Genomic DNA, 27117 nt, shown 5'->3' with positions numbered 1-27117 from the left:
ACTGCCCTCCTCCAGGGCTGGTCACACACGGGTCATCTGATGTATATTCTTCAAGCTGCAAGGGATGTCCCCTCCTAATCGTGCTCAGCATTCACCTCCAGATCTGGCCACTAGGCTTTTTTAAAAGCTCAAAGTTCATTTGCTAAGAAATGTTCTTGTTGCATTACCTGAAAGCCATCACTGTCTGTGCGTAACTGTAATGAAACAGCTTTCCATACCTGAAGGAGAATAGGGAGCACTCAAAAAATAATAACCACAGCAAGAGAACTAAGGAGTTCAGGCTGAAAATGGGGCTGCTGAGATGAATAAAATGAACATTTCCCCAAGCAGAGAGAATGGCCGGAAATAGCTGCACCTTCCCTCTCTGCTCGTGTGAAGTCAGATTACAGTGAGAAAAGGCATTTTAAAATGGCACCAGAGTTTCTGAGTACTGTGGAATATATACAAAGGCAAAACCAAAGCAAAAAAAGAGCACACAGTGTGCTCAAGGTAACAAAGAAATTCTGTGATACAGCAGGTAAGCGAGCTAGGCTCTGTAGAGACTGAGCATATGCTGTAACTACTGGATCATCTTTCTTCTGTATTACATTTGCTTAGCTTGGTGATAAAAATATAAGTCTTCCTCCACAGGCATATTGACCACATAGTGCTGAAGGTAGATTGTGAGGTTTTATGCTTGTTTATCATGATACATGCAAACAAAATACCTGTCTTGCAAAATATTTTGGCTGCCATCCACCACAAAATAATCTTTGGGCAGAAAGCTCGTCTAAGAAACTCTTTCCTTTCAGCCACCAGAAAGAGTAATTAAAAGCTAAAAAGCATTTGTCTGTCCATTTGGAAGTCAGGGAGCAGCTCAGCTGGGCAAAGAACATGGGCTTGGTGGAGTTTCTGATTAACAAAATGTAGCAACTTTAATATGAGACTTCAACCCAGCGTAACAGCCTTCCCCTCAGCTCTCCCCACTTTCCCCCTGCTGCCTTCTAAAGGTGGTTATCCCAGAGGTTATCTTAACCAAAAAAATGCTTGAATGCAGCTATCTTGGGAGGCACAGTTTCAAAGAGAGGACACATAAAATAATTAAAAGCAATATTCACCTCTCCACTTCAGAGAGCTCCTGTTTGAGCTCCAGAGGGATGAGAGGGAAAGTAAGGGATGCTTCCTAGAGAGCAAGTAAGGTGAACCAGGACAGAAGAGGGGTAGGCTCAGGACAGTGGGGAAGCTAGGAAACTGGAGCAGATTGTGGCAAGTGGGAGACGTGGTGGGGAAGGAGAAGCAGGTCTGTAGGTGGGGAAGCAGGAAAGCGAGGGGAGCGGGGCGGACAAGAGGATTTTGGAGAGCGGCTAGCCAGCTGGCACACACATAGCAGCTGCTGCTGTGTCAGCCGAGGAGAGTAGCTGCAGCTGCACGCTGGCCATGAATAGCAGAGGAGCAGCGTGCCGGCTGGCTGCTGGAGGGACGGGGGCAGCGAGGCGCTGAAAAGGCAGGGGGAGGCTCTCTGAAAGCTTTTCTGCACAGGGGAACCTGACAGCCCTTTGATTTCTGAGCTGTTTGTTCTCCAATTGTCCACTCCAGCGGATGATCAGTAAGAAAGAGTTAAACGAGGAGAGGGGGGAGGGAGAGAAACAGTAGGAAAACTTAGGTCCTAAAGGCAGATCTAGGCTTTGATACTGTCTCCATAGCATGCAGTTGTCTGTATGTATAGCTTTCATAGTTGTCAGCGGGGATCAAAATCACAGAGTGCTTAAACTAAAGGAGAAACCTCCGCGCAGTTACCCTCATATTTGCTTGAGCCACCACTGGAGGAGGACATGATCCACCACTTGGCCATCTGTTCTGTGTGCCGCACATGTCACTCTACAAGCCCTCCTGTGTGAGCTCCTACTGTGGGTTCACACACGCTTTGTGCCTCCCCGTGAGGGTGGGTGCGCACACCCCACAGCCACGCGTGGTTCTACACAGCTGCGGGTGCGTGCACCCCACACACTCCTCTGGGGCCACGGGTGTCCCCAGCCTCAGTGCTCCTCTGGAACCACGGTGTATCCACCCCACACACTCTCCACAGCTGTGGCTACGCACACCATGCATGTTCTTTCACTATCACGGGTGATCCTATACTCTGTTCTCCTCCATGGCTGCATCTGCACATACCATGCACCTACATGACTGGAGGCACAGCCAACCATTGCCGTCATCCCTGACTGAGTGTACATTGTTCCTCCGCAGCTGTAGGTGATCCCCTGAGCACTCCTCCACAGCTGTAGGTGATCCCCCCTGAGCACTCCTCCACACCTGTAGGTGATCTCCCCTGAGCACTCCTCCACACCTGTAGGTGATCTCCCCTGAGCACTCCTCCACACCTGTAGGTGATCTCCCCTGAGCACTCCTCCACACCTGTAGGTGATGCCACCCTGAGCACTCCCGCACAGCTATAGGCAATTCCCCCCTAAACTCTCCTGCACAGGAGTACCAATTCCTGCATTATTGAGGTACTCCCACCCTAAGCATTCCCTGGCTGCCTGTGCCCTTCCGTGCCTGTCTGCACACTCCCTGGGCAGTTCCACACGAGCCTGGGCGTACACATCTCCTGCTCCCTCACAAGCAGAGGTGCACCCACCCTACGCCCTCCTCCTCCTCCTCCTCCACGGCCGCACACACCCGTGGCTATTCCTCCAACACCGTGGGCCGGGTGTCCAGCCCACACCCACCAACACGCGGGTGCCCGCATCTCTCATCCCCCGCCACCACCTGGCGGACCCCGCCGCGGTCAGCGCAGGGCGGAGCGAGAGCCGCCCGCCGCCCTTTAAGAGCCGCGGCGGGAGCGGCGCTGGCCCCACCCGCCGGCCGCGGGGCCGGGCCGTCCCCCTCATTAATATGAAGGCGGCGGCCGCGGCGGCGAATGGGTAATGAAGCTGTCACTCCGGCACCTACTTGTTGGGTGTCCGCGGAGCCGAGGCGCACAGAGGGCGAGCGGAGCCCGCGGGAGGGGAGCGGCGGCGGAGCGCTCCGGGCGGCCCCGCCGGCAGCCCATGCCCTGCGCCCCCCGGCGCGCTGCGGGCGGCTCCCCCGCCGCCCATGCCGCGAGCGGCCGCCGGTCCGTGGCCGGTGGGCTCGGCGGGCTCCTCTGAGGCGGCGGCGCGGAGCAGCAGCGGGAGCAGGAGGCATGCGGGGCGCCGGCTGGCCGAGCCGGGTCCCCCGCGCCGCCGCGCTCGGCCTGGCGCTGCTCCTCGCCTCCTGCGTGCAGGTAGGGACGGGGCGCGGGGGGCTGCGCTCCGGCCGCGGGGCGCCGCGGCTGCCTTCTCCCTGCTCCCGCTGCACCTTCCTCATTTCTTACTTGTATTTATAGCGCTGCGTACGTATGTGTATATATGTGTACGCGTATGTGTATTGCCGCGGCGGGGTTAAACCTGCAGCCGGTGAAAGTTGGCGTGGGGAGCCGGGGACCCGCAGCACCGCGCCGCTGGCGCTGCCCCCGGCCGCGGTAGTAACGAGGCTGTCTCCCCTTCGGTTTTTATTTTTAGGTGTCCCGGTCCACGGGCTATTTCGAGCTGCAGCTTAACTCGGTGCGGAATGTAAACGGCGAGTTGTTCAATGGGGAATGCTGCGATGGCATGAAAAGCCCCGAGAACCTGGACTGCTCCCGGGACGAGTGCGACACTTACGTGAAAGTCTGCCTCAAGGAATATCAGGCCAAGATCACCCCGGTCGGACCCTGCAACTACGGATTCGGATCTACCCCCGTTCTCGGTGGAAATATTTTCTATTTGAACAGCAACAAATACTCCCACCAAGGCAGAACTCCCGAGACGGGCAGGATTGTTATTCCCTTCCAGTTCGCGTGGCCGGTAGGTTTTTAATCGCGCTCTCGTTATCACCCCTTTTTTTTTTGTGTGGCGTTCCCCCCGCGCCGGCTCCCGTCGGTGCCGCTCCCGCTCCCCCGTTATTGAGCGGGGCCAGCTGCCGGGCGCTGCCTTGGGCGCGGCCGCCGCTTTCCGGGGCTGCGGGGCACGGCCGGCGGCTCGGGGAGCGCGGGTGGCTGCGCGGCGCGGGCCACCGCAGGCGGTGGGTGCTGCGGGAGCTCTGGGCTGTCTCCGGGTGGTGCCGGGGCCGCGAGAGGCTGAAGGCAGGAGAGAAAAAAAAAAAATAATCGCAATAACGGGGAGAACCTCCCCGCGCCCGCCCGCGCAGCGGAGCCCGACGGCGCGGCCGCGGTTCGGCGGGCTGTGCGCGGGGCCGCGCCCGGCAGGGGGCGCTGGCGGCGGGCGCAGCGCGCGGGCCGGGGCGCGTGCCGCGGCGGGGGCGGGGCGGGGCGCGCGCCGGGGGGTCCCGGCACCTGCGCGGGGCGGGGCGGCCGCGCCCGGGCCGGGCCCGCGGTGCGCCCGGGGCCGCCGAGCCCCGCGGGCCCCGCCGCTCCCAGCCCGGCCCCGCGGGCCCCGGCACCGCCCGCCTGCCGCGGGTCGCTGTGCCCGCCCTCGCGGGACCCCGCGGTCCGCCCCCGCCGTGCCCGGCCTTCCGCTCCGCCGCTCGGGCGGCCGGCGTTTCGCCCCCGCGGTGCGCGGCTGCCTCAGGCCCCGCCGCAGAGCGGTGCGGGCTGGAAGCGGCCTCGGGGCCCGGCTCGGTCAGCCCCGCTGCCCTGCGCCCGGGGTGCTCGGAGCCCCGTCCAGCCTGGCTTTGCACGCCCCCGGGGATGGGGCACCCGCGGGGGCCGCGGGCCAGCGCTCGTCCTTGCCCTTGGAGCCGGGATGCATCTCCTGCTTTTGGGGCTGCGGAGGGAGGAGGGAGGGAAGGCTGGGCTCCCTGCCCGGCTGCAGGCAGGTAGGATCCTGCAGGGAGTTTCACAGCTGTTGCCCTCAGCCCTTCCAAGTGGGCCACGGGGTGGAAGCTGGCAAGTTGCGAGGTGCTGAGGAATGGGGATGGTGCCGTGCCCCGGCTCGGTGGGGAGATGCGTATCGGAAGCCTCGGTACCTGCGGATTGCATTTGGCACCTGGTGACTAACAGATGAAATGGCCCTTGCTGACCTCTCAAACCGCAGCTCGTGGGTTCTCAGTTACTTGGAGAATGCCTGCTAGGAATGGTTAGGGACAAAAATGCTTCATTTGCATTTTTTCAAGCTAAAGGAAGCCAGTCTACATAAATCACTTCACTTTCTGTGCTACTAGAGACCCTCCACCCTCTGATGCTCATGTCCTGCAAATTTAGGACTGACTGAGTTTGCTGCAGTTAAATGTTTAATAATAAAAAAGGTGCCACTGATAAATTTTTCCATGCAGAGGCACTTAAGTTCTGGTTGCCAGGTTGGGGTGTTTTCATGGCCTTTGTTGGTCCTGTGCCCTCTTGAACTTGGAAATGTTCCTGTTAATGGGTATAGTCGATACCATAAACCTAGAGTATTTAGAACTGTGTTCTTAAGTTATAAGATCAAAGAGAAAATCCAGATTCTTTCTCCTCTTTATTGGCCATTTAATACAGACTTGATGAAATCGTAAACTCTTCAGTAGGAGATTTCAGTAACGTTAGCACCTCAAACTTTGTATGTTATCTGCATGAGGAAGTAAAGGCAATTTAACTCATGCTTTTATTTTGCCAGTTTCTAGTATTGCTACTTGAAACACAAGGAGAGTTTGATAATCCTTGCACTGCAGGTCCCTAAGCCCAGCCTTCTTTGAATTTTTCTCAGTTGGAATAAGCACATTCTTACCTTGCAGCTGCCGGATATTGTTCTGTGCTCACCCAGTCTTAAGTAAGGCCTGCTTGACCTGCCTCTTGCAGGTGAATGAATGCAGTGTCTCCAGCCTACATTGCCCTGTCTGCTGCTGTTTCTTGTACCTTTGGCTGCAGCATTTTGAGGGAATTGAAATACTCGTTGTATTTATTTTTTTCACCATTTTTTTCCCCTGCAGCTGTTGCAAAGCGGGCTGTAATTTATTTAAACAGTGCCACAATGCAGTCTAGTGGGTGGTTAGCTCATTTTTGGATGGTTTATTGAATACTCTTCCAGCCCACCCTGGGTGCTAAAAATAAGCTGTGGAGTATTTTTGCTTATAACAGGCTGTGGATACACCTATGGAAAGAAGTTCCTCCTGTATGTTGTAGTTAGATCTTGAACTCTGTGTGTTCAGTTTGTTGATGGGGAGCACAGCATCCTCGTCAGAGCTGTGTAGACTTTGCAAGAAGAGGCTTAATTGTAGTGCCAGTTTATCACAAGGGGTTTTTGAAGTAGATTGAATACCTGGGTTATGTTTCAACTCCCTGGGGTAATTTCAAAATTATTCTCAAATAATATTCTTTCTTGATTCAAGTTTCCAAATGAAAAAAACAACAGTATGGGCATAGTCTTTTCCTATGACATTTATTTTTGCTGTACAACAGTAATGAAGTTACAACAGTTAATGAAGTTTATATGATGGGAAGGAGCAAGAGTAAAGAGCATTGGAAATTGCGTCCTTCAGTTATGAAACAAATTTGCTTTAGTGTTGGTAGTGAGCAAAGGATTTATTTCAGTAGTTCTAGCTTGAATTTTTAAGCTCCATGCTAATCATGAGTGTATGCAGAGTTCTTGGTGAACCTCACCTGAATGGTAACTCACTTAGACCCTAATGCAGTAATGTATAAATTGCTCAGAGTAGGGGAGAGTTTCTTGAAATCTATGTGATACTACAGTGTGTCCCAAGCTATCAGTAGCTTTAAAGCAAGTAATTTCTTGAAAAGTGATTTGCTTTGTTTTACTGATTTTTCCTTTTTAATTTTATGAGGTACAATTTTTCAGTTTGGACAACTCTCTCTTCTGTAAAGCTGCAGTACCAGAGTTCAGAGACTTCCAGTGTTAGAAACAGTGTCAGTTATCCAGCTTATTCCTATTTCCTGTCCTTTTTTTTATATCATTAGTCTGATCTCTGATTTGCAAGAGGGAGCTTGGGATACTGCCAGAAAGTTTTTAAAATTGCTACCTTGGGATACATCATCCACAGAAATCTGGCAGTGGGAGAGGCTGAGGAACAGCTAGAACAATACAGCTGTCTTCTTCACCCACCTTCCTCACATTTTTTTCTTTGCCTCCTGCTGTAAAACTTGAAGCTTAATGCTTGTTTGAGATTGTTAACAAACAAATGATGCAATTAAAATTTATGTGCAACTTTAAAACAAAGAAGACAGAAGAATTCAAGTAGCTTTGAAGTTGATTCTGATCAGTTACAGTTTAGGCTTGTTAGTCTTGAGGTTTTTTTTTTTTTTTCCCCTAGCACAGGGCTGTTTGTTCAGACACTGAAGCTTCACAAATACCTGGCACATTCATATTTATCAGTAGCCATTGGCAAAATCTTAGATTTGGGGTTAATTGAAGGTTGCTTCTGAAGATGGTGTTGTAAAGTTAGTTGTTCCATGGGATGGGTTATGTGGAACCATTTCTTGTACTCCTTTGCAAGATGGCATGAAATGGAGTTGTGTGTGGTTTTTCCCTCCACCCTGTTCTTTCCCTCAGGGAGCTCAGAGTTTTTCCTGTACTGTAAATGTTGGTATGGCATCCATTACTTCAGTTAATTAGTCATATAGAGGAATTGTTCTGACTAGTTGTGGATGCTGAAATCATGTATTACAGTATGCATCATTGGCTCCTCTAGGCCCCTCTGTTTTTGAGATCCTGCTGTGACTGACAGCACACCCATGGGTACTGTATACTCTGAACTCCCCAGGTGAACTTCAGTGTTCAGGGTCTTGGAGATAAGCAGAAATAAGCATTTTCACCTCTACTTTTCCTTGGTGCTTAGCTAGGACTCTGTAACCAATTTGAAGAAGAGGTGGTAGAGGTTCAGGCAGCTCTTGCAAATTGCTTGGATAAAGGGTGCCTTCCCTTTCCCAATTGCAAATTAGGAAACTAATTGATTTTTTAAAAACTTTAATTTTAAGGCACTATCTTGATGTTTTTTCCTATTTAGAGTGTGATTGTAGCACCTTTCTGTAACCTTCTGAAGTAATGCTAACTCTCAGGTAGATAAAAAATGTCAATAATTTTAATGTCCGGGCTGTGTGTCAGTTTCGTATGTGTGCAGTCCACATGTGGATCTCATCCAAATACCTGGAGGGGTTCAGTGTTGATCTGAAACATCCACAGGAGTGTGAGCCATCAAATATGTAAAGCTTGGCTGCAGCAGTAAATGTTAAATTTCTTAGAAAGCAACCTGTCCCCTCCCCTGCCAAAACCTGATCAGGAATACTTGACCTTGCAGCTTTTATTGCTTAATGGGTACAGCACTTTCACATGTCTGGCTAACTATAGGACTCTGCATCAAGCTCTCCCAGTGCTTTTAATTTGAGAGATGAAGGTGGTTAGGGCCCTGCAAGACATCTAGCCTTCAAGCTCATTATCTGGGATACTTGGTGCCTCTGGGGAACTAGATAGCCTGGCTGTAGGAAATGCTATTGTCTATTTTTGTTTGGCTGGTAGACCCACAGTTGGTCTACCTCCTGTCTCAGCACAGCCATCACTGCTCTCTGATCAGGATCTCGAGGCTTTGTAATGAAAATATCCTGGATTAGATTACTCTCTGCTCCCTGATAGAGTAAACATGCATCCTGTCATCTTGGATGACAACCCATGGGGACAGATATGCTTAAATTAGGCGGGTTAAAGTTAGGCCATTTAGCACTGGGAAAAGAGCTTGTGCATGGCTCTACCAGAGGAACAGTAGGTATGTTTTTTCTTATGAAAAAGATTACAATCAGGGGAGAGAACACAGCAAGTTTTACCTGTAATTAGTTGTTCTTTGCTCCATTGAAACTCCTTCTTAAGGAAAGTGCTTGCAAAAGCACAGTTCCAAGCAAGACCCGAGGGCAGGGAATAAGAAGTGAGAGAAGACCTTATGCCAAAATGCAAAATTCACCTGGTCGTGACAGGCTGTGATGTACATGCATTGCGCCTTGTTAGCTCAGGAACTCAGCATGATAAAAATAATGTAGTTGATAGCTGTGTATTGATAAATGTTTAATGTCTTATTTACCAGGAGCCTTTTTTCCCCAGGTGGAAGGCTTTGCTGACTCTACTTGACTTTCCCTCCCCAAACTTAGTGCATGCATACTACCTCTGCCTGGTGGCCTTGTCAGCAGACTCTGGGACTCCCGTGGAGCTGCTATGCCAAAATGTTTCATTTTTTGCCAAAGCACCTGCAGTCTTTGTGCGCATAAGGTCTTCCCCTTGCTTGTTGCAAATCATGAACAAATGCACTGTGAATTGGAAGACGTGGATCCATGTTTCCTCACTTTTAGGGAGGTAGATAATGGAATGTATATGCTTTCACCTGCTCAGTACTGCATTTGCCTTGAAGCCTTTTTGATCAGAGACAAAAGGTTGAGGAAATGGATTATTATAAAAATGATATCCCTTTGCTTTCAAGTGACACAAATGCAAAAGGTAGCTTTCAGGCTTTGTTCTGCTCTTTCTTATAAGAAGATAATGGGATGATGTTTTAGAGAGTGACTTCAGCAATGCTGGGAAGTGACAACTCCAGTTGATTTCAATAGCAGCTGCAGGTGTCACCTCTAAAAAAGAACCAAGGCCTTAATGGTGACCACTTCAGAACCACTCTTTGAAAAAGGGATTTATTATTGGCATGCTGTGTGTGCCAGCAACTATTTGCAGCTTGCCCAGAATAGAAAGTCTAAAGACTTAAGTTTCATGTAACTATAGGAAATCTGTCTTCTAATTTTAAGCAGAAGTGCTCTTTGCGCTCTTAATCTTTCATGCATTCATGTCACTAAATCTAGAATTTCTTATGTCTTTGAAATAAATATGCCTCAAAGGACAGCATTCTGCTAACTCTTTAAAATTTATACCTTGAAGTTCTTGGGGTTTTTTGAATGTCACAGAGATGGTCAGATAGTAAAGAACATTTCTATTTATACTCTTTGAAAGTTTCCTTAAATAAACATGTGTGCTTATTTATTGGAAACACTGAGGCTGAAGTCAAAACTTGCAGACGAAGTCCCTCACCTCCCAGCCACTGACAGTGTGCTTGTACACCTCTTGTCAGCTTTCTAATCTTTGTTCCAGAAGGTGCTCCAGCCAGCCTATCTGTGAAATGCTACACTCCCAGCCACACAGCTGGTGTGGGCATTAAATCTTTGACTGAAAATGGAATAGGTATTAAAGTAGCCAGGATTACTCTTACACGAGAGGATGTGAGGTAGAAGCAGGGCATGTTTGATTCACTGCAGTGCAGTAGAGGCTTTGTAGCAGTGTCTCTGGGCTGTTTAAAGATGTTCCAAATGCTGTTTTGTCAATTAAAAAAAGGTTGCATAGGAAAGGTGTGCTGGAGACATGACCACTTGTAGCTTTAATCTTTTAAACAGTCAGGCTTGAATGTAGTTGGGGTGAAATTGTAATTGGCCTGTGTTGTATCAGACTTGTGATACCTGGCCTAATTAGACTGTGTTCCCGCTATATTTTAGGTGGCTTAAGTGCTCCTGTGAGGCTCAAGTGTGAGTGTAGATGTTGAGGAGATTGGCGTGGCAGAAGCTGCCTTCTGTGTTTGAGGCTACTGCTTGTATTTCTTGTGCAAATGCAGCTTTGGGAACTATTGCAGGTTTACTCTTTTTCAGTACAAAAGCTGCAAAAAATTAAGCGTTTGTCAAGCAATTAATAATGTGGAACTACTACATTTTTTGGATTTAGAAAATATTGGAAATAGTCTTGTGAATTTTTAGTATATTTGTTAATACGTATTTTTGTCACAAAGCTTTTACTGTATGAAAGGAGATTTGAGACAGACGTGTAAGGTAAATTGTGGTTTTATTTTTTAACTTTGAAAATTACTTTTGTCCCCTGTGGGCTAGTGGCTGCTCTGTTGAGCAATGCCATCGAGTCACTTCATGTAGGTGAGATGAATGGAATTCCTCCTTTTTTGTGTAGTCTGACTCTTTTGCTTGTTTTTTCTCTAGGTGTTGCTTTGTGTTGGCTGTGAAATACATGCTATGAGTGTACTTAAAAACCACCCTAAGTTCATAAAGCAGCTATGATCACATTGTATACTTAGTCATCTGCAGGAGCTCTAAGTTACTGTGTGCCAGCAAGCTTCCCTCCCTGCTCTTCTGAAAACAGGCCCAGTGTTTTGTCAACTCTGTGTGGGTCCTGCTTGTGTTGCCTGCTCTGTTTCAGAGCTGTTCAACCTGAAGAGGAGACATCATCAGAAAGTGACCCTACCTTTTCTGCCAGCACACACATTTGCTTTCCCTTGTTTTCCTCTCCAGTTCTAGCTGCAAGAATTCTCTGATCTGGAAAGAGCTTGAGAGCATCAGTTGGGAAGGAGAGTAGCTGCTTCAAGGAGTGAGGAGTGCGGGTATACTGGCAGTGCTTCTGACTCGTTGCTGCTTATCCATTTATTTACCTGAAGGAGAATTGCTGCTGTTCCTTGGCAGTAATTCCACCATTCCCTCCCCATCCTGCACCGTGATAAAACTCTGATGGGCTTTTTGCTAGAAATCTGCTCTGGCTGTGGTTAGTGGCTGTCTAAAAGGGGTCAGTCTCTGGTCAGAGGTGACTGCTGGCAGTCGTGTGCTGTAGCCATCCAGTGCTTTGGAGCTGTTCAGCTCTCACAGGAGCAGGAGGTGGAGGTGTAGCGTGCCCCTGCTCCCAGGGCTGGGCATGAACCAGTGTGGGTAGGTGAGAGCATCTCTGCCTGTTCATGTTGGGCTCCACTGACCTTCTGCCTCCCGTGGGGTGGGGGGGTGCCCTGAGAGCTGCTCCTTCCCCTCTGTGCACCTGGGGGAGACCTGTTGGGAGGAATAGAGCTGAGGAGAGCAGTGGGATGGCTCTGGAGTAGATCACCTCGAGTCAGGGAGGGGTGGCCATCCCTGATGTAAGCAGTCTTTTGGTGCCTTTGCTTACTGAACAGCAAAAAATACCCTGTATAAACGATTGAGTGCTGTCTTTAGCAGTCTGCCATGTGCCCATTGATGCTACAGACAAGCTAGACTAGGACTGAACAGATTAATTTATTTTTTGATTACTCCAGTGCTTTTGCTTTTTTTTAATTTTTTCTGATCTGATGGCCAGACTCTGCTCAAAGATAGTTAATTTTAGAAGTCCAGTGTGTGCAACATAGTAGGCACATTTCGGCATCACCAAAGATTGAAATACCATTCAGCTCTGAGAGAAATGCTTGCTAGCTACCTGAAATGTCTCTACCACTGCTTTTGCTAGAAACAATTTTTCTTGTATTTATATTTGGGGAATTATTTACAGTTATAAAATCTTGTTTAAGAGTTATATCTTATGTTGATTTGTTAAACCATTCCTCAGGGTTTTCTTCATAGTTGTAACCAGCCTTTAATTTGTATATAAAAGAAAAAAATAAAATATGTATTTTATTATTACTGTTTCAGCTGCTAAATAAAATGTAAAAAGCATATTTAACATGAGAATCTTATAACAAGAACACTGAACTGAATCATGTAGTAAGCCTAGATTTTATCTCTGGTTGCAATGACTGTTTGCTCCTCAATAGAAAGCTGCATTAGATGGAAGGGACAAGGCATTTCAAGGCTAAATGACAATCTTAGTCTTACTTGATTAGAGCTTGCAGAGGTTGCTAAGAAACAGCCTAATAGTCCTTGAGTAACCAATTACATGCCCCTGGGACAGATGCACAGGTGCTCATTCTCTGAAGTTTTTTTGGTTTTTTTTTTGGTTTTTTTTTGGTTGGGTTTATTTTTTAAATCTGAGATAAGGCTGGAGTATTAGTACACAAACTGCAATCTGTTTACATCCTGCTTTGGGCTTGAAAGTCCTTATATATCTCTTGCTCTTAGCAGGATGTGTTCTGGTGGGCTTTGTTTAGTATGCTACAATTTTATTATTATAATATTTAAATTATTGTTGCAGCGCCTCTTCTAGTTCCACATAGTCCACTGTGTCTCTAGTCTCTCCAATACTTTCTAGTACTGTGAACCTACCATCTTAAATAACTTTAAGCATATAAGATTCAAACTGGATAAATTTTATGTTTTCAGACTCTTAGGGAATCTTAATACTGATATAGTATCCTTTGGTAGGTAGAAAAATATCCTTACCCCTTCATGGAACTTGGAGAGAATTAGTTTGTGAGCTAAGAGTTAACTAAAGCATCAAATAGGGTTCTTTCCTTTTCTCTTGCTTTTTTTTTTCCCCCTGAATATATATGGTTCTGCTTATAGCATTGCAAAGTTCAACAATCTACTTTGTAAAGACAGAATCTACACTTTTAGTGTAATAGGTCCTGGATTCCAGCTGGAGAACATGAGATCTTATTAGGGAACTTGTTCATACTTGGAAGACTTGATTGACATATGCTTTAAGCAGTAAGTTGAGAAATATTTAAATAGCTTAATTATTGATCTTCAGTTAATCTACTGAAGTAGAAGTTTTTTAGGGTGTGCAATTTTTGGGTACTGTTTAGTGTTCTTCCAACTGACAGGGCAATTTTAACAGCACTTTAACAGCACTGTGCTACTGCTTAATAGTTTTAGTTGCTGTTCCTTTTTTATTTTTTTAATAGTGGTGATTTTGATAGTTCTGACTACAATGGCATGATTTTTCCTTGTATCACAACATGGAATTTCTACTGTAACTGGCTAGATGTAATCAGTAAAGTCTAAAAGTCAGACCATGCTTACTTAGACTTTTAAGGACAGATATATCCACATGCTGCCCCTCAGTAATGACTGTTTTTTGCACCCCACAATGATCCGATAGCACCCCTGTGTTGGTTGTAAGCTGTTGTTTAAACAATATGTTTATATATAGGCCCAGAATATTTTAGTGTTGTGTTTGGCTGCTACCTTTGTAGAAGAGAGTATTTTTCCATGATTCATCCACATGTACTGGTGCTTTCTCCTATCATAAAGTGAGGAAGGGAAGGAAGTAGGGAAAACGAAATGCTTGGACTTGCACAAACGTGTAAGGTGTTGGCTGTCAGATATTTGGTGCTCCTGCAGTGTCTTCTGATGTTTGCTGTTCAGCTGTGATAACTTCAGGGCTGTGTGGAGACTACCAAGCTATAAACCACACATCTCTTGTTCTGGAAGAGATGAAGGTAAAGTGGTTGCCCAAACCCAGCTGGTGGCAGTTCTTCAGAGGTTAATTTCCAGAATCCAGATTCCCTTTATCTAACACTGAGTGTCCTGGACTTGGACTGAGGGCTGTCAGAATGTTAATTGTCACAGGGCTCAGGCAGAAGTACAAACTGTTGTGTATCACCAGAGCTTCTCAAGCTGCTCATATCTACTCCCAGATCACTGCAAATGTAAGGTAAACAAAATAAGCTTTGACTGACAGGAAAGATAGTCTTGGCTTGTGGCAGCTTGCTGTCAGTGATAATTTGTTTGTCCCTAAGCCATTAGGATGGATTTTAAAGATTTGGTACTCTGTGAATCTTCAGCTTGCCAAGTTATCTGGAGAAAGTTGGAACAGTAAGAAGTCAGTGGCAAATGAAGTGCTGAAACTGTAAAGTAGTCACTGGGACATATTTTTGATTTATGGCTCCAGCTTTGGACTTAAAAAATTACTCTGGCTTTTTTTAATGTTGGCCTACTTTCCATGGCTTTGTTGTGTTCTTTATTGATACTCATGCTTATGAGGAAAGCTATAACATTGTAACCCACCAGAGGAGTAACTAGGGGTCAGTAATGAAATAAATTTGAAGACTTGCTGACATAATCTTCCTTTCATAGCTTATAGATCCATGGTAGTGGGATGAGAAGGGGGAAAAAAGAGAAGCATTCTGAATTTACATGCTTAGAGTAAACTTGCAGGGCATGTGCTTACTTTCACAGGCTGCTTCATGTACTTTGCTACTGTTGTTACAAAGCTTTCCTTCCAAAGGTGTGTCCATTTGTGGTTTTTGTCTGACTTGTAATAACATAAAGCTGTATCAGGTCCCCTCCAGTTTACATGAATCTGAAAGAGATGATTGGATGTTGAAGTTTTGATGCTGCTTTGTTGGGATTGATTGTGTCTTGGTTGTTGTATATTCAAATAGCTTGGGATAGTGGGCTATATGTGCTATTTTATCCTGTGTTTCTTTGCTGCTGTAAGCAATTAATTTTTAATAGCAAATAAAACCAGTGTAGTGGTTGATGGTGCAAATGTGATAAAGATTTACTGTAGCCACAAAGCACTGTTCAGAAGAGTTGGTCCTGCTGCTGGGATATGATCAAAGCATTTGTTTCAGGGATGTGTTTATAAATTTAGTTTTTTCACAGCTGAACTCTGGCTCTACCATGTCTGTTTAACTGTGTGCATAATCCCTGTTTAATCCTTTATTCAAGTTCCTTGTGTGTGTTGATCTACATGAAGGAACTTGCACCCACTCTTAGAGTGGTGACTCTTATTTTTCTGCTCAACTTACTCCTGTAAATTTGCAGAGAACTAAAGTAAGGTGTTTTATTTCTGTTTGCTTCCCTGCCAGCCTCTTTAGCATGTGCAGAAGTTTAAAACTGAGCTGCTGGGGGCTGAAATGAAGGACAGCTTAGGTGTGCATTGTCCCTTTCTTTTGGATTAATGACACTTCTGTTACTAGTCATGAGCAGTTCTACACTTTAAGTCTCCTGTGGAAATGTGAAGTTCAAATTAATTGAAACTGTTGTGTGATTCAATGTAGCAATAAAGCAGAGACAGAAACACAATATTTGTTTCTTATCCTGTGGTGATACCTGTGTTCAGAACCAAAGCCATGGGATGAAAAGAATGGATTTTGTTTAGAGTTGCATGAGTTTGAGCCATCAGCTGCTGCCATTGCTGTGGGCTAGTGGAGTCTTTGCTTCATGTCCCCTTTCAGCTGTGGCTGCTGCTGCCCAAGGAGCTGTAGAGGTGACTCAGTTGGGTAGGACTGATGAGGGAATTGAGGAGGACTTAGAAAAACAGTGCCACAATCTCTGCTCCCTTAGGAACAGGGGTTGAATGTGGGCCTCTCCTCTTCCAAAGGCAGTCTAGAGCTCATTAGCTGGAATTGTGGGCATTTGCTTTTGCAAAAACAAAGGGAAAGATTGCAGTGCTATCAACAGCTAACGTTATGCAAAAGGGTTAAAACACTAATCTGTATTACTGGGGTCTTTGCATACATAGAACTTGGGGGCATATCTGGTTTTTTATATATTTGCTTACCTTCTTAGTATGCATATTTCCAATACAAAAGAGAGTGCATGCAGGTGTTCTGTGTTTAGAACAATAATTAAAGTATGTTATTACATAGTTAGTTTAATTCCCTCTTGACTTCAAGTTGAAATTATAATGATGCATGGCTTCAAGTGCCCAGAGGACACTAATATCCATGCCACATGGAGTGCAGAGGGGAGGGGAAGAGCAGTATTAATTACTAGTTCATCTTTGAATTCTAAATATTAGCATAAAACAAGTCTTGCACTAACCGTTAATGGGTCTTCATGGTTGTTACATACACTTCAAAAGAGACAATCTAGCTACACTTTCATTAATGCAACAATAAAGTGTGTGTATAATGGGCTTAATTTATCTTGGACTTCTTCCAAAACTTTAGGAAAAGAGTAGGACGTGGATACTTGGTTAATATCAAGTTTGTCTGAAACAGTTCAAAGGTGGTAGCAAGGCTGAAAGTTTCTGCTTAAATCTAATAGAGTGATGTTCAGATGGTCCCGAAGTGTCTGCCTGGTACTGTACTTGTACATGTCTATTTATCTAAAAGTCTTTTTTTCCTCTGTTCCCTAATTTCATCAATACTTTCCTCTGTTCTTTGCTATTGGATTAACTGGGTGGATTTTTGGAAACTCCAGAAACTGCCAGCTCCAGACGTTGTGGAAAGGACTGGAGTTTATTAGCTCTGAAGTCATGAAAGTATCTTAAGATGTAGCTGGATTATTTTCTGTAACATAATGATTGGGGAAAATGTGTGTTGACATTTAATCCTATGATCCTCTATCTAAACCAGTGGATTCTGATTTTTTCTTTTGTCCACTATAACTGGATGCTAACAAAGAAACATCTACTGGAATTGCTACTCTGATATTGTATATAATTTCTGATTTAATTTCATTTCTAATATCAACAATCAACACCTTTTGTTCTCCCTGAATAGGATGGAAGGCTGTTATTTAAGGTTCAAGCATGTTTTCAGAATTTATGTACGTGGGGTTAATTTCATTGTCCTTTCGGCTGCTTTAGCTCTAGAACTCTCAAAGAGGAAAGTGTAGCTCGGAGATGTTAACTCGGCTCTCCTGTTTGAGAGAGAGGAAGAATACAAACCATGAAACTTTTTTGACAGTTATCAGGTAGGCTACTAGGATGTTGTCTCTTCCTTTTATATGGTTGTAATGTTCTATACCAAATCCTATTGCTCTGGTTGGTAGCTGTTATACTTAAAATAGTGTGTTGGCAATTGGCTGGTTTCTCTACATATTCTTCTACACGTTAGAAGAAATTATCTTGCTAATGCTATTTTATATTCCAGTATGCTTTCAAGAAACCTCACTGGGACAGGCACAGTAGCTCCCATATCAAAAGACACCCAAATATGTGTTAACCCAAATATTTCTTAACTTTTAATCAGACTACACAAAGGTTTAGTGTATATAGATAGATTATCTTGGGTAAATTAGCAGAGGGGAGCTGTGCCTGTAGGAAGGATGACTAATGGTTCTTCTGTAACTGTTCTGTGCTCATCACTAGCTCTTATCAACTACTTGAAACAAAGCAAAGTGATGAGCAGGCTGGTTTAAGACTCTTTTCAGGTGGATTTTACCTTGTGTACATGTCCTTTTTCTCTATGGTGTCGATTTTTCTTTCACAGTGGTCATGTATAAACAACATTGCTTGTTAAGCTGCTGGGACAAGCTCTCCTTTTTTAAGGCTGTTTTCCACATGCCTAAAGCTTTTTATGGGATGTTTGGCATCCCATAACATCCCAAGCTGAGGATCAGCTCCAAGGTGCTTTTGCCATGTTTTTTGTTGCAGGTTGGAATAGAATTGGTGAGCTGGGTTTCCTTTAGCTGGAAGAAAAGCAGTTTCACAGAGTTGTCAAAGGCTATTGAGTTTCTGCAAGTCTTTTCTCAGGACTTATTGGAAACCTGCAAGAGAAGGTCTTATGTGCTTACTGACAAAAACTTTAAATGCATTTTTTTCCTTACTGGAGAGTGTGAAAAAATTCAAATGAAAAACCAGCAGTTGGTTTACCTCTGTATAGGTATGGCTCCAGAAGGCCTGTGATGTCTTAATTCCTGCTTCTCTAGTCCTGCTTGTTTTGGTCTAAAATGTGTTTCCTGAGGTCACTAAGGATTCTGATCAATGCACAAATTCCCAATCTGTGTTGTTGAGGCCTAGGCTGAGCCTGTAGCAGCCATCAGGCACAATGATACTGAGGCACATCCAAATGGCTGAAAGGATGTATCTACTGTTTCCATTTATCAGGAGTACTCCAGGGGTCCATGCAGGGTATCTAGGAGCATCTTTTGGAAATCTAGCTATTAACCTGGTTTGCTCTGAAGAGACTGGTTCTTCCAGTAGCTTGTGTCTGGGATCTCGTGTAATAACAAGGATTCTAGATGTGATTTTAAGTTGTGTTTTATGGAGAGTAGTGTTGCATTTGTGGTGGTTCAGTCAAGTAGGGGAAGTCCTGTAGCAAGTCTGTGAGTGTTTTTTTGCTTTTTATTCCCTTTCATCTTTTAAGTCCTAACATTTTTTTAGCTGTTATTTCCAGACTGTCACAGATGCTCTTGCCTTCACAGCTTCTGTGCCAGTCATGCTAAACTAATCTTTGCCTTTCCTATTCTATTCTTCCCCTAATTCCCCCTGGAGAATAAAGATGATGTTTTGAAAGCTGTTTTGTTTCTTAGACTGGCTCCTGAGTGGCTGAGAGACCCAGATTTTAATGGGGGATGTATTTCTTGCTTACTCTTCAGCTGGTATGGAATGACATGAGTGGCTGGTATGACACTTGGCTTGGTGACACACGTAGATGGTGCAGAATCACTTTCCTTAGTGGAGGAAGGTTAATTAGGAATAGCACTAGCCTTCATCTGTGCCACATGGAAGCCAGTAGGGGTTGGTTTTGACTAGTGTAAATAGAATAGCTAAAGTTTGGAGATGAATTGTGAAATTATTTCAGGGTTTTTTTTTGTGTAAACCTTGGTATACTAATCTTCTCCAAAACAAGTAGTGTTTTTTCTTATAGTTAAACCAGGATTTTTGTCACAAATGTGCTGTTAAATTTTTGTGTGAAAAATTGCTATGAAATCATTAAGCTTTGTATTTCACTTGACACTTGTCAATCTTCTTCTAGTGAAATAAGTGCTTGCTGTATTTGAGCATCTCTGCTGTCTTGCCTTGAATGACAGTATGTTCTGTTTTGTGTCACCTGACTTAATCACTATTAAAAGGCTGTCTGGATTACCTTTTCCTCAGGGGAACTTGCAGAAACTTACAGTCCTCTCTCTAAACCTTTATTCTAAACAATAAAATTTCCCAGTTAGCAGATTTAGCTCAACATTACTTTTTTTGTCTGAATATCATTTGTTGCATTCACTGCAACAAGTACCTGACTGAATAGCATGCATGGGTTGGTGATTTCTGCATTTGTTCTTTTCATGTGACATTTCAGTGTTGCAGAAAGGAGAATCTTGATTAGATTTTTCAATTGTCTTCTTCTGTCATGGTTTTCAAAGAGGAGTTCCGAGATAAAATTACGAATCTGATTTAGCATTGTGCTTTGTTTCTCCTGGCTTCCTTTTGTTCCTCAAACACTGCTTGGTCACAGTTTTCATTTTCCTGGAATAGATGGTAATGGCTCATGCAGGTGTGCAAGATTCCACAGTGTAATTGTCTTATTAATTTCAGCACTGTCTTGTTTTAATAACAGCTATCAGAAAAAGTTAAATACTTGCTTCAGAACCACACCTGTACTGGAACTGGAGTTCAAGGAATGCAAACAAATGTTCATAGGAGGTCAAGGGCAAGAATATAGAAAACTGCTTGTCATTGTCCCTAGCTTTGCTTTCAATCTGAGCACCTCCAGAAAATAGTTGTGGTTTTGGACTTTCCAAAATATTTGTGCCAGTTTGCCCTTGGGACCACAAAACTCTTAAAACCACTTTTCCCTTGGGCCACCTGTGTAGCATTTTGCCCAGTTCTGCCTAAAATGCCATCTTCTCTGGCTTCATTTCTTCTGGCCATGACTCCTTTTAGCTCCCTTTCTTACCTTTTGAGTTCTTGCCAAGACTGTGGAAATAGTTACTCTATTCCTGACCCATCCCCAGGGCCTGTTGCAGCATTTAGGCTTCTGTCACATATTCCTGTTGTATCTTTTCCAGGCTGAGGAGTTTTGGCCAATTCTTTAATTTCTCTCATGGAAATAACTTGATTCTTTGTTCCTGCTTCTTGCATTTCTCCGGACCTTTGATTTCTACAGACCCCTCCTGGAAGATTTTTGTTTTTCTCTAACTTCTCTTCCTATCCAGGATGCTCTTTACAACAGACTTCTAAATATTAAGTAATCAAGACACGGATAAGAGTGGGAGGCAGATCTCTTACTGTGATCAAAGAACTTGTGTTGAGTTTGTGAAGGGAACTTGCTTATCTGGGAGAAGCTGGATGTCTTTAGTGGATTGAAGGAGTAGCTGGTTATGGTTATCAGAAGATCTATTTAGTGAAACCTTGCTTATCAGTACACATTTGCACAGAAGAAAAAGGTCACAGGTGTCATTAACCCAGGGTTGTGATGGGCTCTATGAAAATTAGTTTACATTCAACAAGGTTGGAAGTTAAAATGACATTTGCAATGCTGTACTCCTACTACACAGAATTCAACAAAGAATTCTGAAGGATACCATGGAAAGAGAAACTACTAAGACTAAGAAGTTGTTTAAAGACCACCTAGGATGTCATTGTTCTAGTAACTAGAATAAAGTTACTGGTCATTCATCTAAGATGAAATTGATTATTTTTTCGTAAGCATTAAGCTTGCTTATTCAGTTGGGAAAGAAATAATCTTTCCTCCTTGATTTATTGATTAGTTTTATAAGCCAATATTTTTGTGGAGACTTGTATCACAGAGGAGGTGCCTAGAAATCCCATAGGCAGGAGGCATTTGCAGTAAAATAGAAGTGTTTCAAGAAAACCAACAGCTTATAGCATGGATTAGTATTAAGCATTGATATTCTTGGTTCTTGCTGGAAAATCTCAAGAAAGGCAAGTTATCATGGGAGTAGCTGAATTTTTATTGATTTTTTTTTTTTTTTTTCTGAAAGTATATGGAAAACAGATGATTTCTAAGTCAATCCTATGGTGTTTGCTGAAATTTAAGTTGCCACAGTTGGCGGCTTGGGCTTCATAGTTGGAACTTAATCTCCCTGAACACAGCAGAGATGTGTACATGCTGGAATCAGGGGAAGGGGGATGGATAGGGTGGGGATGAATAGCAGACAGCTATAAAAAGCAGAGGCAAGCATTACTGCTGTTCCCTTGGACTAGCATTGCTGCTATGTGTGTAATGGTGAAAGGCACTGCTTGAAAATGGGGAGGGGCTCTTCTAGGAGCTGAGAGAAGTCAGCAAATAAACTCTTCTTCAGGTGAAATCCTCAGGTGGCTGTTTCCTAGTCACATCTCCTGCAAGTTTTTTAAATGAAAAGCTAATGACTTGCTCCTGGTGCTGCGAAAACTGTTCCTAGGGTGCCTGTTTCCTTTTTCCTCAGGGATGCTGCTGCCCTGGCTGCAGCAGCTGCCTGACAGGTGCTATCAGAGGTCAGGGCCAGTGCTGAACCAAATGTGCCATCTCTGACTTGCCATTTGTCACAAGGTTGACTTGGCTGAGATATGCTTTGAGTTTCTGTCTAGGGTGCTAAGTTACAAGAAAGTTGTGGAGTCTTTATTCCCATGGTTTAGCTTTTCACTTGTAGATGTATCTCCTGAGGGCTCTCACTTTGCTTTTATGTGGTCTGAGGTGACTGTATTAACATCCTGCCTTGAGGAGCTCTAGTCTGTCATGGCATTTTGGGTTTTTGTGAAAATGGGCCTCTGTTTCCTAAAGGCAATAGCTAAAGCTAGTATGTGACTTGAGATGATTTTGAGAACTCCACAGCTGAAATGTTTGCTGTCCCATGACATATAAAAACTACACTGGGAAACTCCTGCTGCATTCTGCCACTGCAGGAGGATCAGAGTATCTTCAGACTTCCACCTGAAGATCTTACTACAAATGTGTTCTCTGGCAAGGTATGTCAGGATTCTGGTGGTTTGATCCCCCTGGAGAGAAGCACACTGCTCGTTTTGTAAAACACTAGGCATTGCCAAATAGGTGTTGTTATATCCCTTTGAGTTCCTCCTTCAAGTTGTTTTATCTTTCAGATGCACGCAGTTGGTTGTTGATTGGATTCTCCACCTAGTTGCTGGGTAATTTTCTTTACCCAAAGTGAGTCTCTACCTGGGTGTTCAAATTTGATATATTAACACCAGGACTGACTCTCATTCACCTGTTGTTTTTATTTGTGCTCTTTTTGCAATGAAATTATCTTAATAGTCTAGATTTCCCTCTGCCACCCCCATATGCACACACACATATACACACTCCTCCAGCTTAGGTTTTGCTTAGTTTGGTGGAGGAGTGGAATGAGTGTTCAGACTCGTGTAGGTGGAGATATCAGCCTGTTGTCTGTTAATCATGGCAAAAAATAGCCCCTCTCACCCCTCCCTGGCTTTGCAGACTTCCTAAAGATTGTCAGGTGGGGCTAATTCACAAAGAGTTCCTCTTGCACAACAGTAGGGCTCCAGAGTTTGTAAACATAATCTTGCTTTTGTGACTGGGCCAAGAAGAGTATAACTTCAGTAATTGCTCTCAAATAGAAAACTTGAACTTGCTCAGCTGCTTTCTGCTATCTGCTGCTGATGTTTGCAGGACTCTAACCCAGCTTTCTACTCCTAACAAAATGGGGTTGTTTGCCCCTGGTTTCCAAAGGGAAGGCTTTTGTTTAGGAGTCACTATGCTCACTCCTTAAATGAAAAATGAAGATGTAGAGGATGGTCATCTTTATGATTTTGGATGGTGGATGGTCTCTGAATTAAACAGACAAGCTTCTTACATGCAAGTGGCTGAAATATTCTTAAAGTTTCAGAAGCCCTCTACCCTGTCCCTGTCCCCAGCCCCCATGGTCCCCTGAAATGGTGATGATTTACTCTTTCAATAATGGTCCCTATTACAACTTTATGATGTCTGTTTCTAAAAGATAAACCTGCAGACTGTCTTGTATTGAACTGTCTTAAACTTGTATTGACTGTGAGGCCTGGATCTTCTCAGAATCTTTCCTTCATTCTTTCCTTATTCACTTTCCCCCTCTGGGTTATTCATGAGGAAGTTGTATGAACTTGCTGCAGAGTTCCTGGGGAAGGAAATGGAATATGCTTGCCTTGAAGTCAGCTTTTTCCATGGCAAGCAGGCTGCCTGGGGGAGGGGGAGAGGTGCTGAAACAAAAAAAGGGGAGGCAAGCCCCAGACCTGTGCTTGTCTGACTTGGCTCAAAGTTTAATATGAAAGCAAGTGTGAGAACTGACTGTGCTGATCAAAACTTAGTGGACTTGGCTGTAAGAAATATTAGTGGTGGCTTGTTCCAGAAGTTACAAAAATTAACCTGCAGTGAGACTAGTGATGTGCTATCCACTGTTTGGACAGTTGAAATGTTTGAGTACAAATGTTTCCTGTGCTTGATTGAGGTTTGAAAAGAAACAGTAATTACTGGGGATGAGACACTGCATTTACTGTGTGACTGTAGAACAGGAAAATAAACTGGGTTTGGGATATGTTTAGGAGCAATACCCTTTTCTACTTCATAGCTGATTCTTAAAACATTTTTCTGTGTAGACAATCCAGTCAGTCCTTTTATTCATGCGAAATCAATAACTTTTTGTCTGTTAGCATAAAAGTCACAATAGAATGTTATCGATGCGGAAAACTTCAAGTATTGATTTCAGCTCAAGCTTCACCTTTGGCATTTTTCAAACTGTGGATTGGAGACTCTTTTAGTTCTCTAACTGCCTGAAAAAGCTGTCATCAGATTGATCATCTCTCTTGGGGTGAAAATTCTGACATGACTGGTTTTCCAGAAAAAAACCCTACCTTTTGAATGTTGATTTGCAGATATCAAGGTGATAGTAACAGTTCATGAAAAGACAGTGCCAAACCAATATTACAGGTCTTGTTTCCCCCCTCCCCAGAAAGGAGGTCTCTGGGATAGTTTGGGGAGCGTTTTGTTTGGTGTAAACAGCGGAATAATGCTTTGAAGTTGCTTGTGTCAACACCAATCCTGAGAAAAAAACACCACTGAGGCAGCATCACCAGGATCAAGAGACTTAATTTGTATCTTTCCAAGCTACTTGGCATATCTGTTTAGTTAACTCCTACGAAGTTGCTCTTGCATAAGCTGTGTTCTGCTGCAGAAGTGCACTGATGCTCTTCTGACTCATAGCCTTTAACATCTTCTGAGTTTTGATTTGATGAGCACAAATGATGATGTTGTGTGTTTAATTCTTTCAAAAAATAAGCCGAATCACCAGAGTCAGTAGAATTTCCAATGCTGTGTGTTCCATAGACCCATCCCCACCTCCTCAAATGTGTGCCATGGTCACTTTAACAATATTTTTTAAATATTTTGCTAGTACTGGTTGAAATGAACAACACATACTACTTCAGAAAGCTTTTTGTATAGATCAGAGCAGACTGGAATATGCATGTCCTGTTGTTCTGTTAGCCTACAGCAAGAGTTATGTACAAGTTAAAGAAGCACGTGTGGTGGTGTGTGTCTGTATTATGTGTCAGGCTCATGATTTTGGGGTATTCTTAGGATACTTGTGTAGTGTTTTTTATTAGATTTATGCATGAACTTGAGCATACTTACATCAACAGTCTCTGTGGAGAACATGTTCCTAAATAACTTTTAAGCAAGTCTGTTCATGTAAAATATACATTAAAAAGCCAAGATACTGCTGGATGATGTGAGGGAGTTAAATATTTGCTGTATAGATAGTCCTTAGGTTCTGGATAAGAGCTAAATTAATGCAAGTTCCATTGCTGTTTTCTGTAAGCACAGTTTAGGAAAGATGTGAGGTGTCAATATCTCTGCTATAGATGAGTTACCTGTAGCTGTTGTCAGTGGATGTGTTGGTTGTTCTGTGTTAAGACTTTCTGTAGAAGAGTGCAGATGTGACTAATGTCAGCTGGTGGTAGAGTTTTCATAAAATGAGTGTGGCCAGTGTGAAGCTGAAAATAGCCTTTAAAATTTATATCCATTAGTGTTATTAAACTTCAGTGTTTACTCTGGTTATTAGATAAGGTTACACTCAAAGTGAGTGAATGTTAAAAATTCCACTAATAAATAATTTTGGTAGTAAAATGTGTTTCTGATAATTGAGCCATAACTGGGAAGCTCTCAGAGCCGCATATTATGAACATACTTAGTAACACAGATGCTTTTTTTAAGTTTTCAGCTGTTGTTTTACAGTGAAGTGCAAAATTCAAAGACGTGTAAGCAGATCTAGTGCAGGACTTGGTACATGTGGTAGTGGGCAAGACTGGGTTTTTTGAGTGAGTGGGGTAAGGATCTTTTAAGAAAAGTTGTCTCTTTTGAGGTGTAGTAGTTGCAATGTGATGATCCATTGCACTACCACAGGGAGAATTCCTCTTTCAAGTTATTGGCCAGCTGGAGATGAAGAAGGGTGACAGGTTGGGTTGGTAAACTTAACTATCTTCTCTAGAGGTAAAATACCCATAAAAATCGGGTTTATGGTTGCATTCTTGGTGTGTCTGTTTGGAGTTGTTAAAGGGTGACTGTGTAACTCGGCAGAGAGCAGAAGTTGCCCAACTGAGAACTGTCCCAGCTGAAACCGACAGTCCAGTAAATACTCATTTGTCTATCAATACTGTGTAATGTCATTTGATTAACATCTCTAATCTCCTGCAAGTGTGACCCCAAGCCTTCCTGAAAGGTTACACTCCAAATGCTTGCTCATGTGTGAACAGCCGAGTGGCAGCCTGGTCACCCATAAAAGTAGACACAGGGAAGTGAAAGGATTTAAAAGCATTTGTCTTGTCTGTGTTGTGTAGGTTCTTTAAACTTACTACAGGTGGGCAGTGGTTCCTGATGGTGACCAGTGGGAGGATGGTTGAATCAAATGCTGGGGACCAGGCCTGTGGGACCTGGGGCTTGCAAAGCCACGAGGAGGCAGCACGAGCTGCATGGGCTCCTCCACATTTTGGAGGAGCAGCTCTGCACCAGTCATAGCTGCTCGTAATGTACTATTAAGTTTTTATAAGATCGTAAAGTAATACTTTCTGCTCCAGAGACTATGCCAACTTAGGCCACGAAGTTTTCTGCCAGAGCTGTGGGATTTCTTGCTTTAAGCATCTTAAAATGCTTATTTATCCTCATTCACACTGTCCAGCATGATCATGCTGGAACAGTGCATTGTATGGCACTCTTTACCTTATCATCCTGAGCACAGATATAAATCTGTTTTCAAATGGTATAATTGGAAGGCATAGATGACTGGTCTGTTTCCTAGGACACCAAGTCCATCTTATATTTTTTGCTGCCTTTTGTGGGCAGTCAGATGCAACAGCTGATTTGCAGTAGGAAAGACCAGCCATTACATAAGTAAATAGATATCTGGAAGCACTTGAGCACTGGTCTATACTTCTTATACAAATCAATGGAACACAGGAAAACTAAAGGATATGTTAGAAGCTGAGTAGTTAAAAGTGGAAGATGTGGATAACTTTGGACCTTGCACTAATTGGCAGAATTCTACCTGGATTAGTTCATAATTTGATACGGAATAAGGAGATAATGCCATTGTCAGATGATGATGTTAGGGCAGTATTATATAGAACTTATTTTTTCAACTATTCAATGTATGGGTGTTTCTTTCAGGTAGCAGGTAGGATTCTGCTGTACTCTGAAAACACTGCCTGCATCCCCTCTTCCTGTCTGCATCCCTAAGTGCTGAGACTGGGGAGTGCAGGGAGTTGGAGGGTGAAGCTACTAAAATGCTCTGGTAATGTTTGTCTTTAAAAATTGGGTGGAGTTGAGCTGTGCTGTTGTACCTCAGAGATAGAGCCCTTTCCTTTCTCAATTGATCTCTCT

The 27117-nt window shown here is 43.9% G+C and overlaps 1 protein-coding gene across 2 annotated transcripts in view; it reads left to right on the top strand.

Moving 5' to 3' along the window:
• Nucleotides 1-2884: 2884 nt before the first annotated feature.
• The window catches only part of JAG2 (jagged canonical Notch ligand 2), a 68287-nt gene continuing 44054 nt past the window's right edge, over nt 2885-27117 (top strand). For both annotated transcript variants that reach the window (XM_085580879.1, XM_021554481.4), the window contains exons 1-2: nt 2885-3244; nt 3522-3845. In XM_085580879.1, the coding sequence (XP_085437005.1) occupies nt 2900-3244; nt 3522-3845 (669 nt within the window). In that variant the 5' untranslated portion in view covers nt 2885-2899. The remainder of the gene's footprint in view (nt 3245-3521; nt 3846-27117) is intronic.

This window comes from Lonchura striata, chromosome 5, assembly GCF_050655825.1.
Source record: "Lonchura striata isolate lonStrDom1 chromosome 5, ASM5065582v1, whole genome shotgun sequence".
NCBI lineage: Eukaryota > Metazoa > Chordata > Aves > Passeriformes > Estrildidae > Lonchura > Lonchura striata.
The sequence above is the reverse complement of the archived record's forward strand: the minus strand, read 5'-3'. Positions and strand labels throughout refer to the sequence as shown.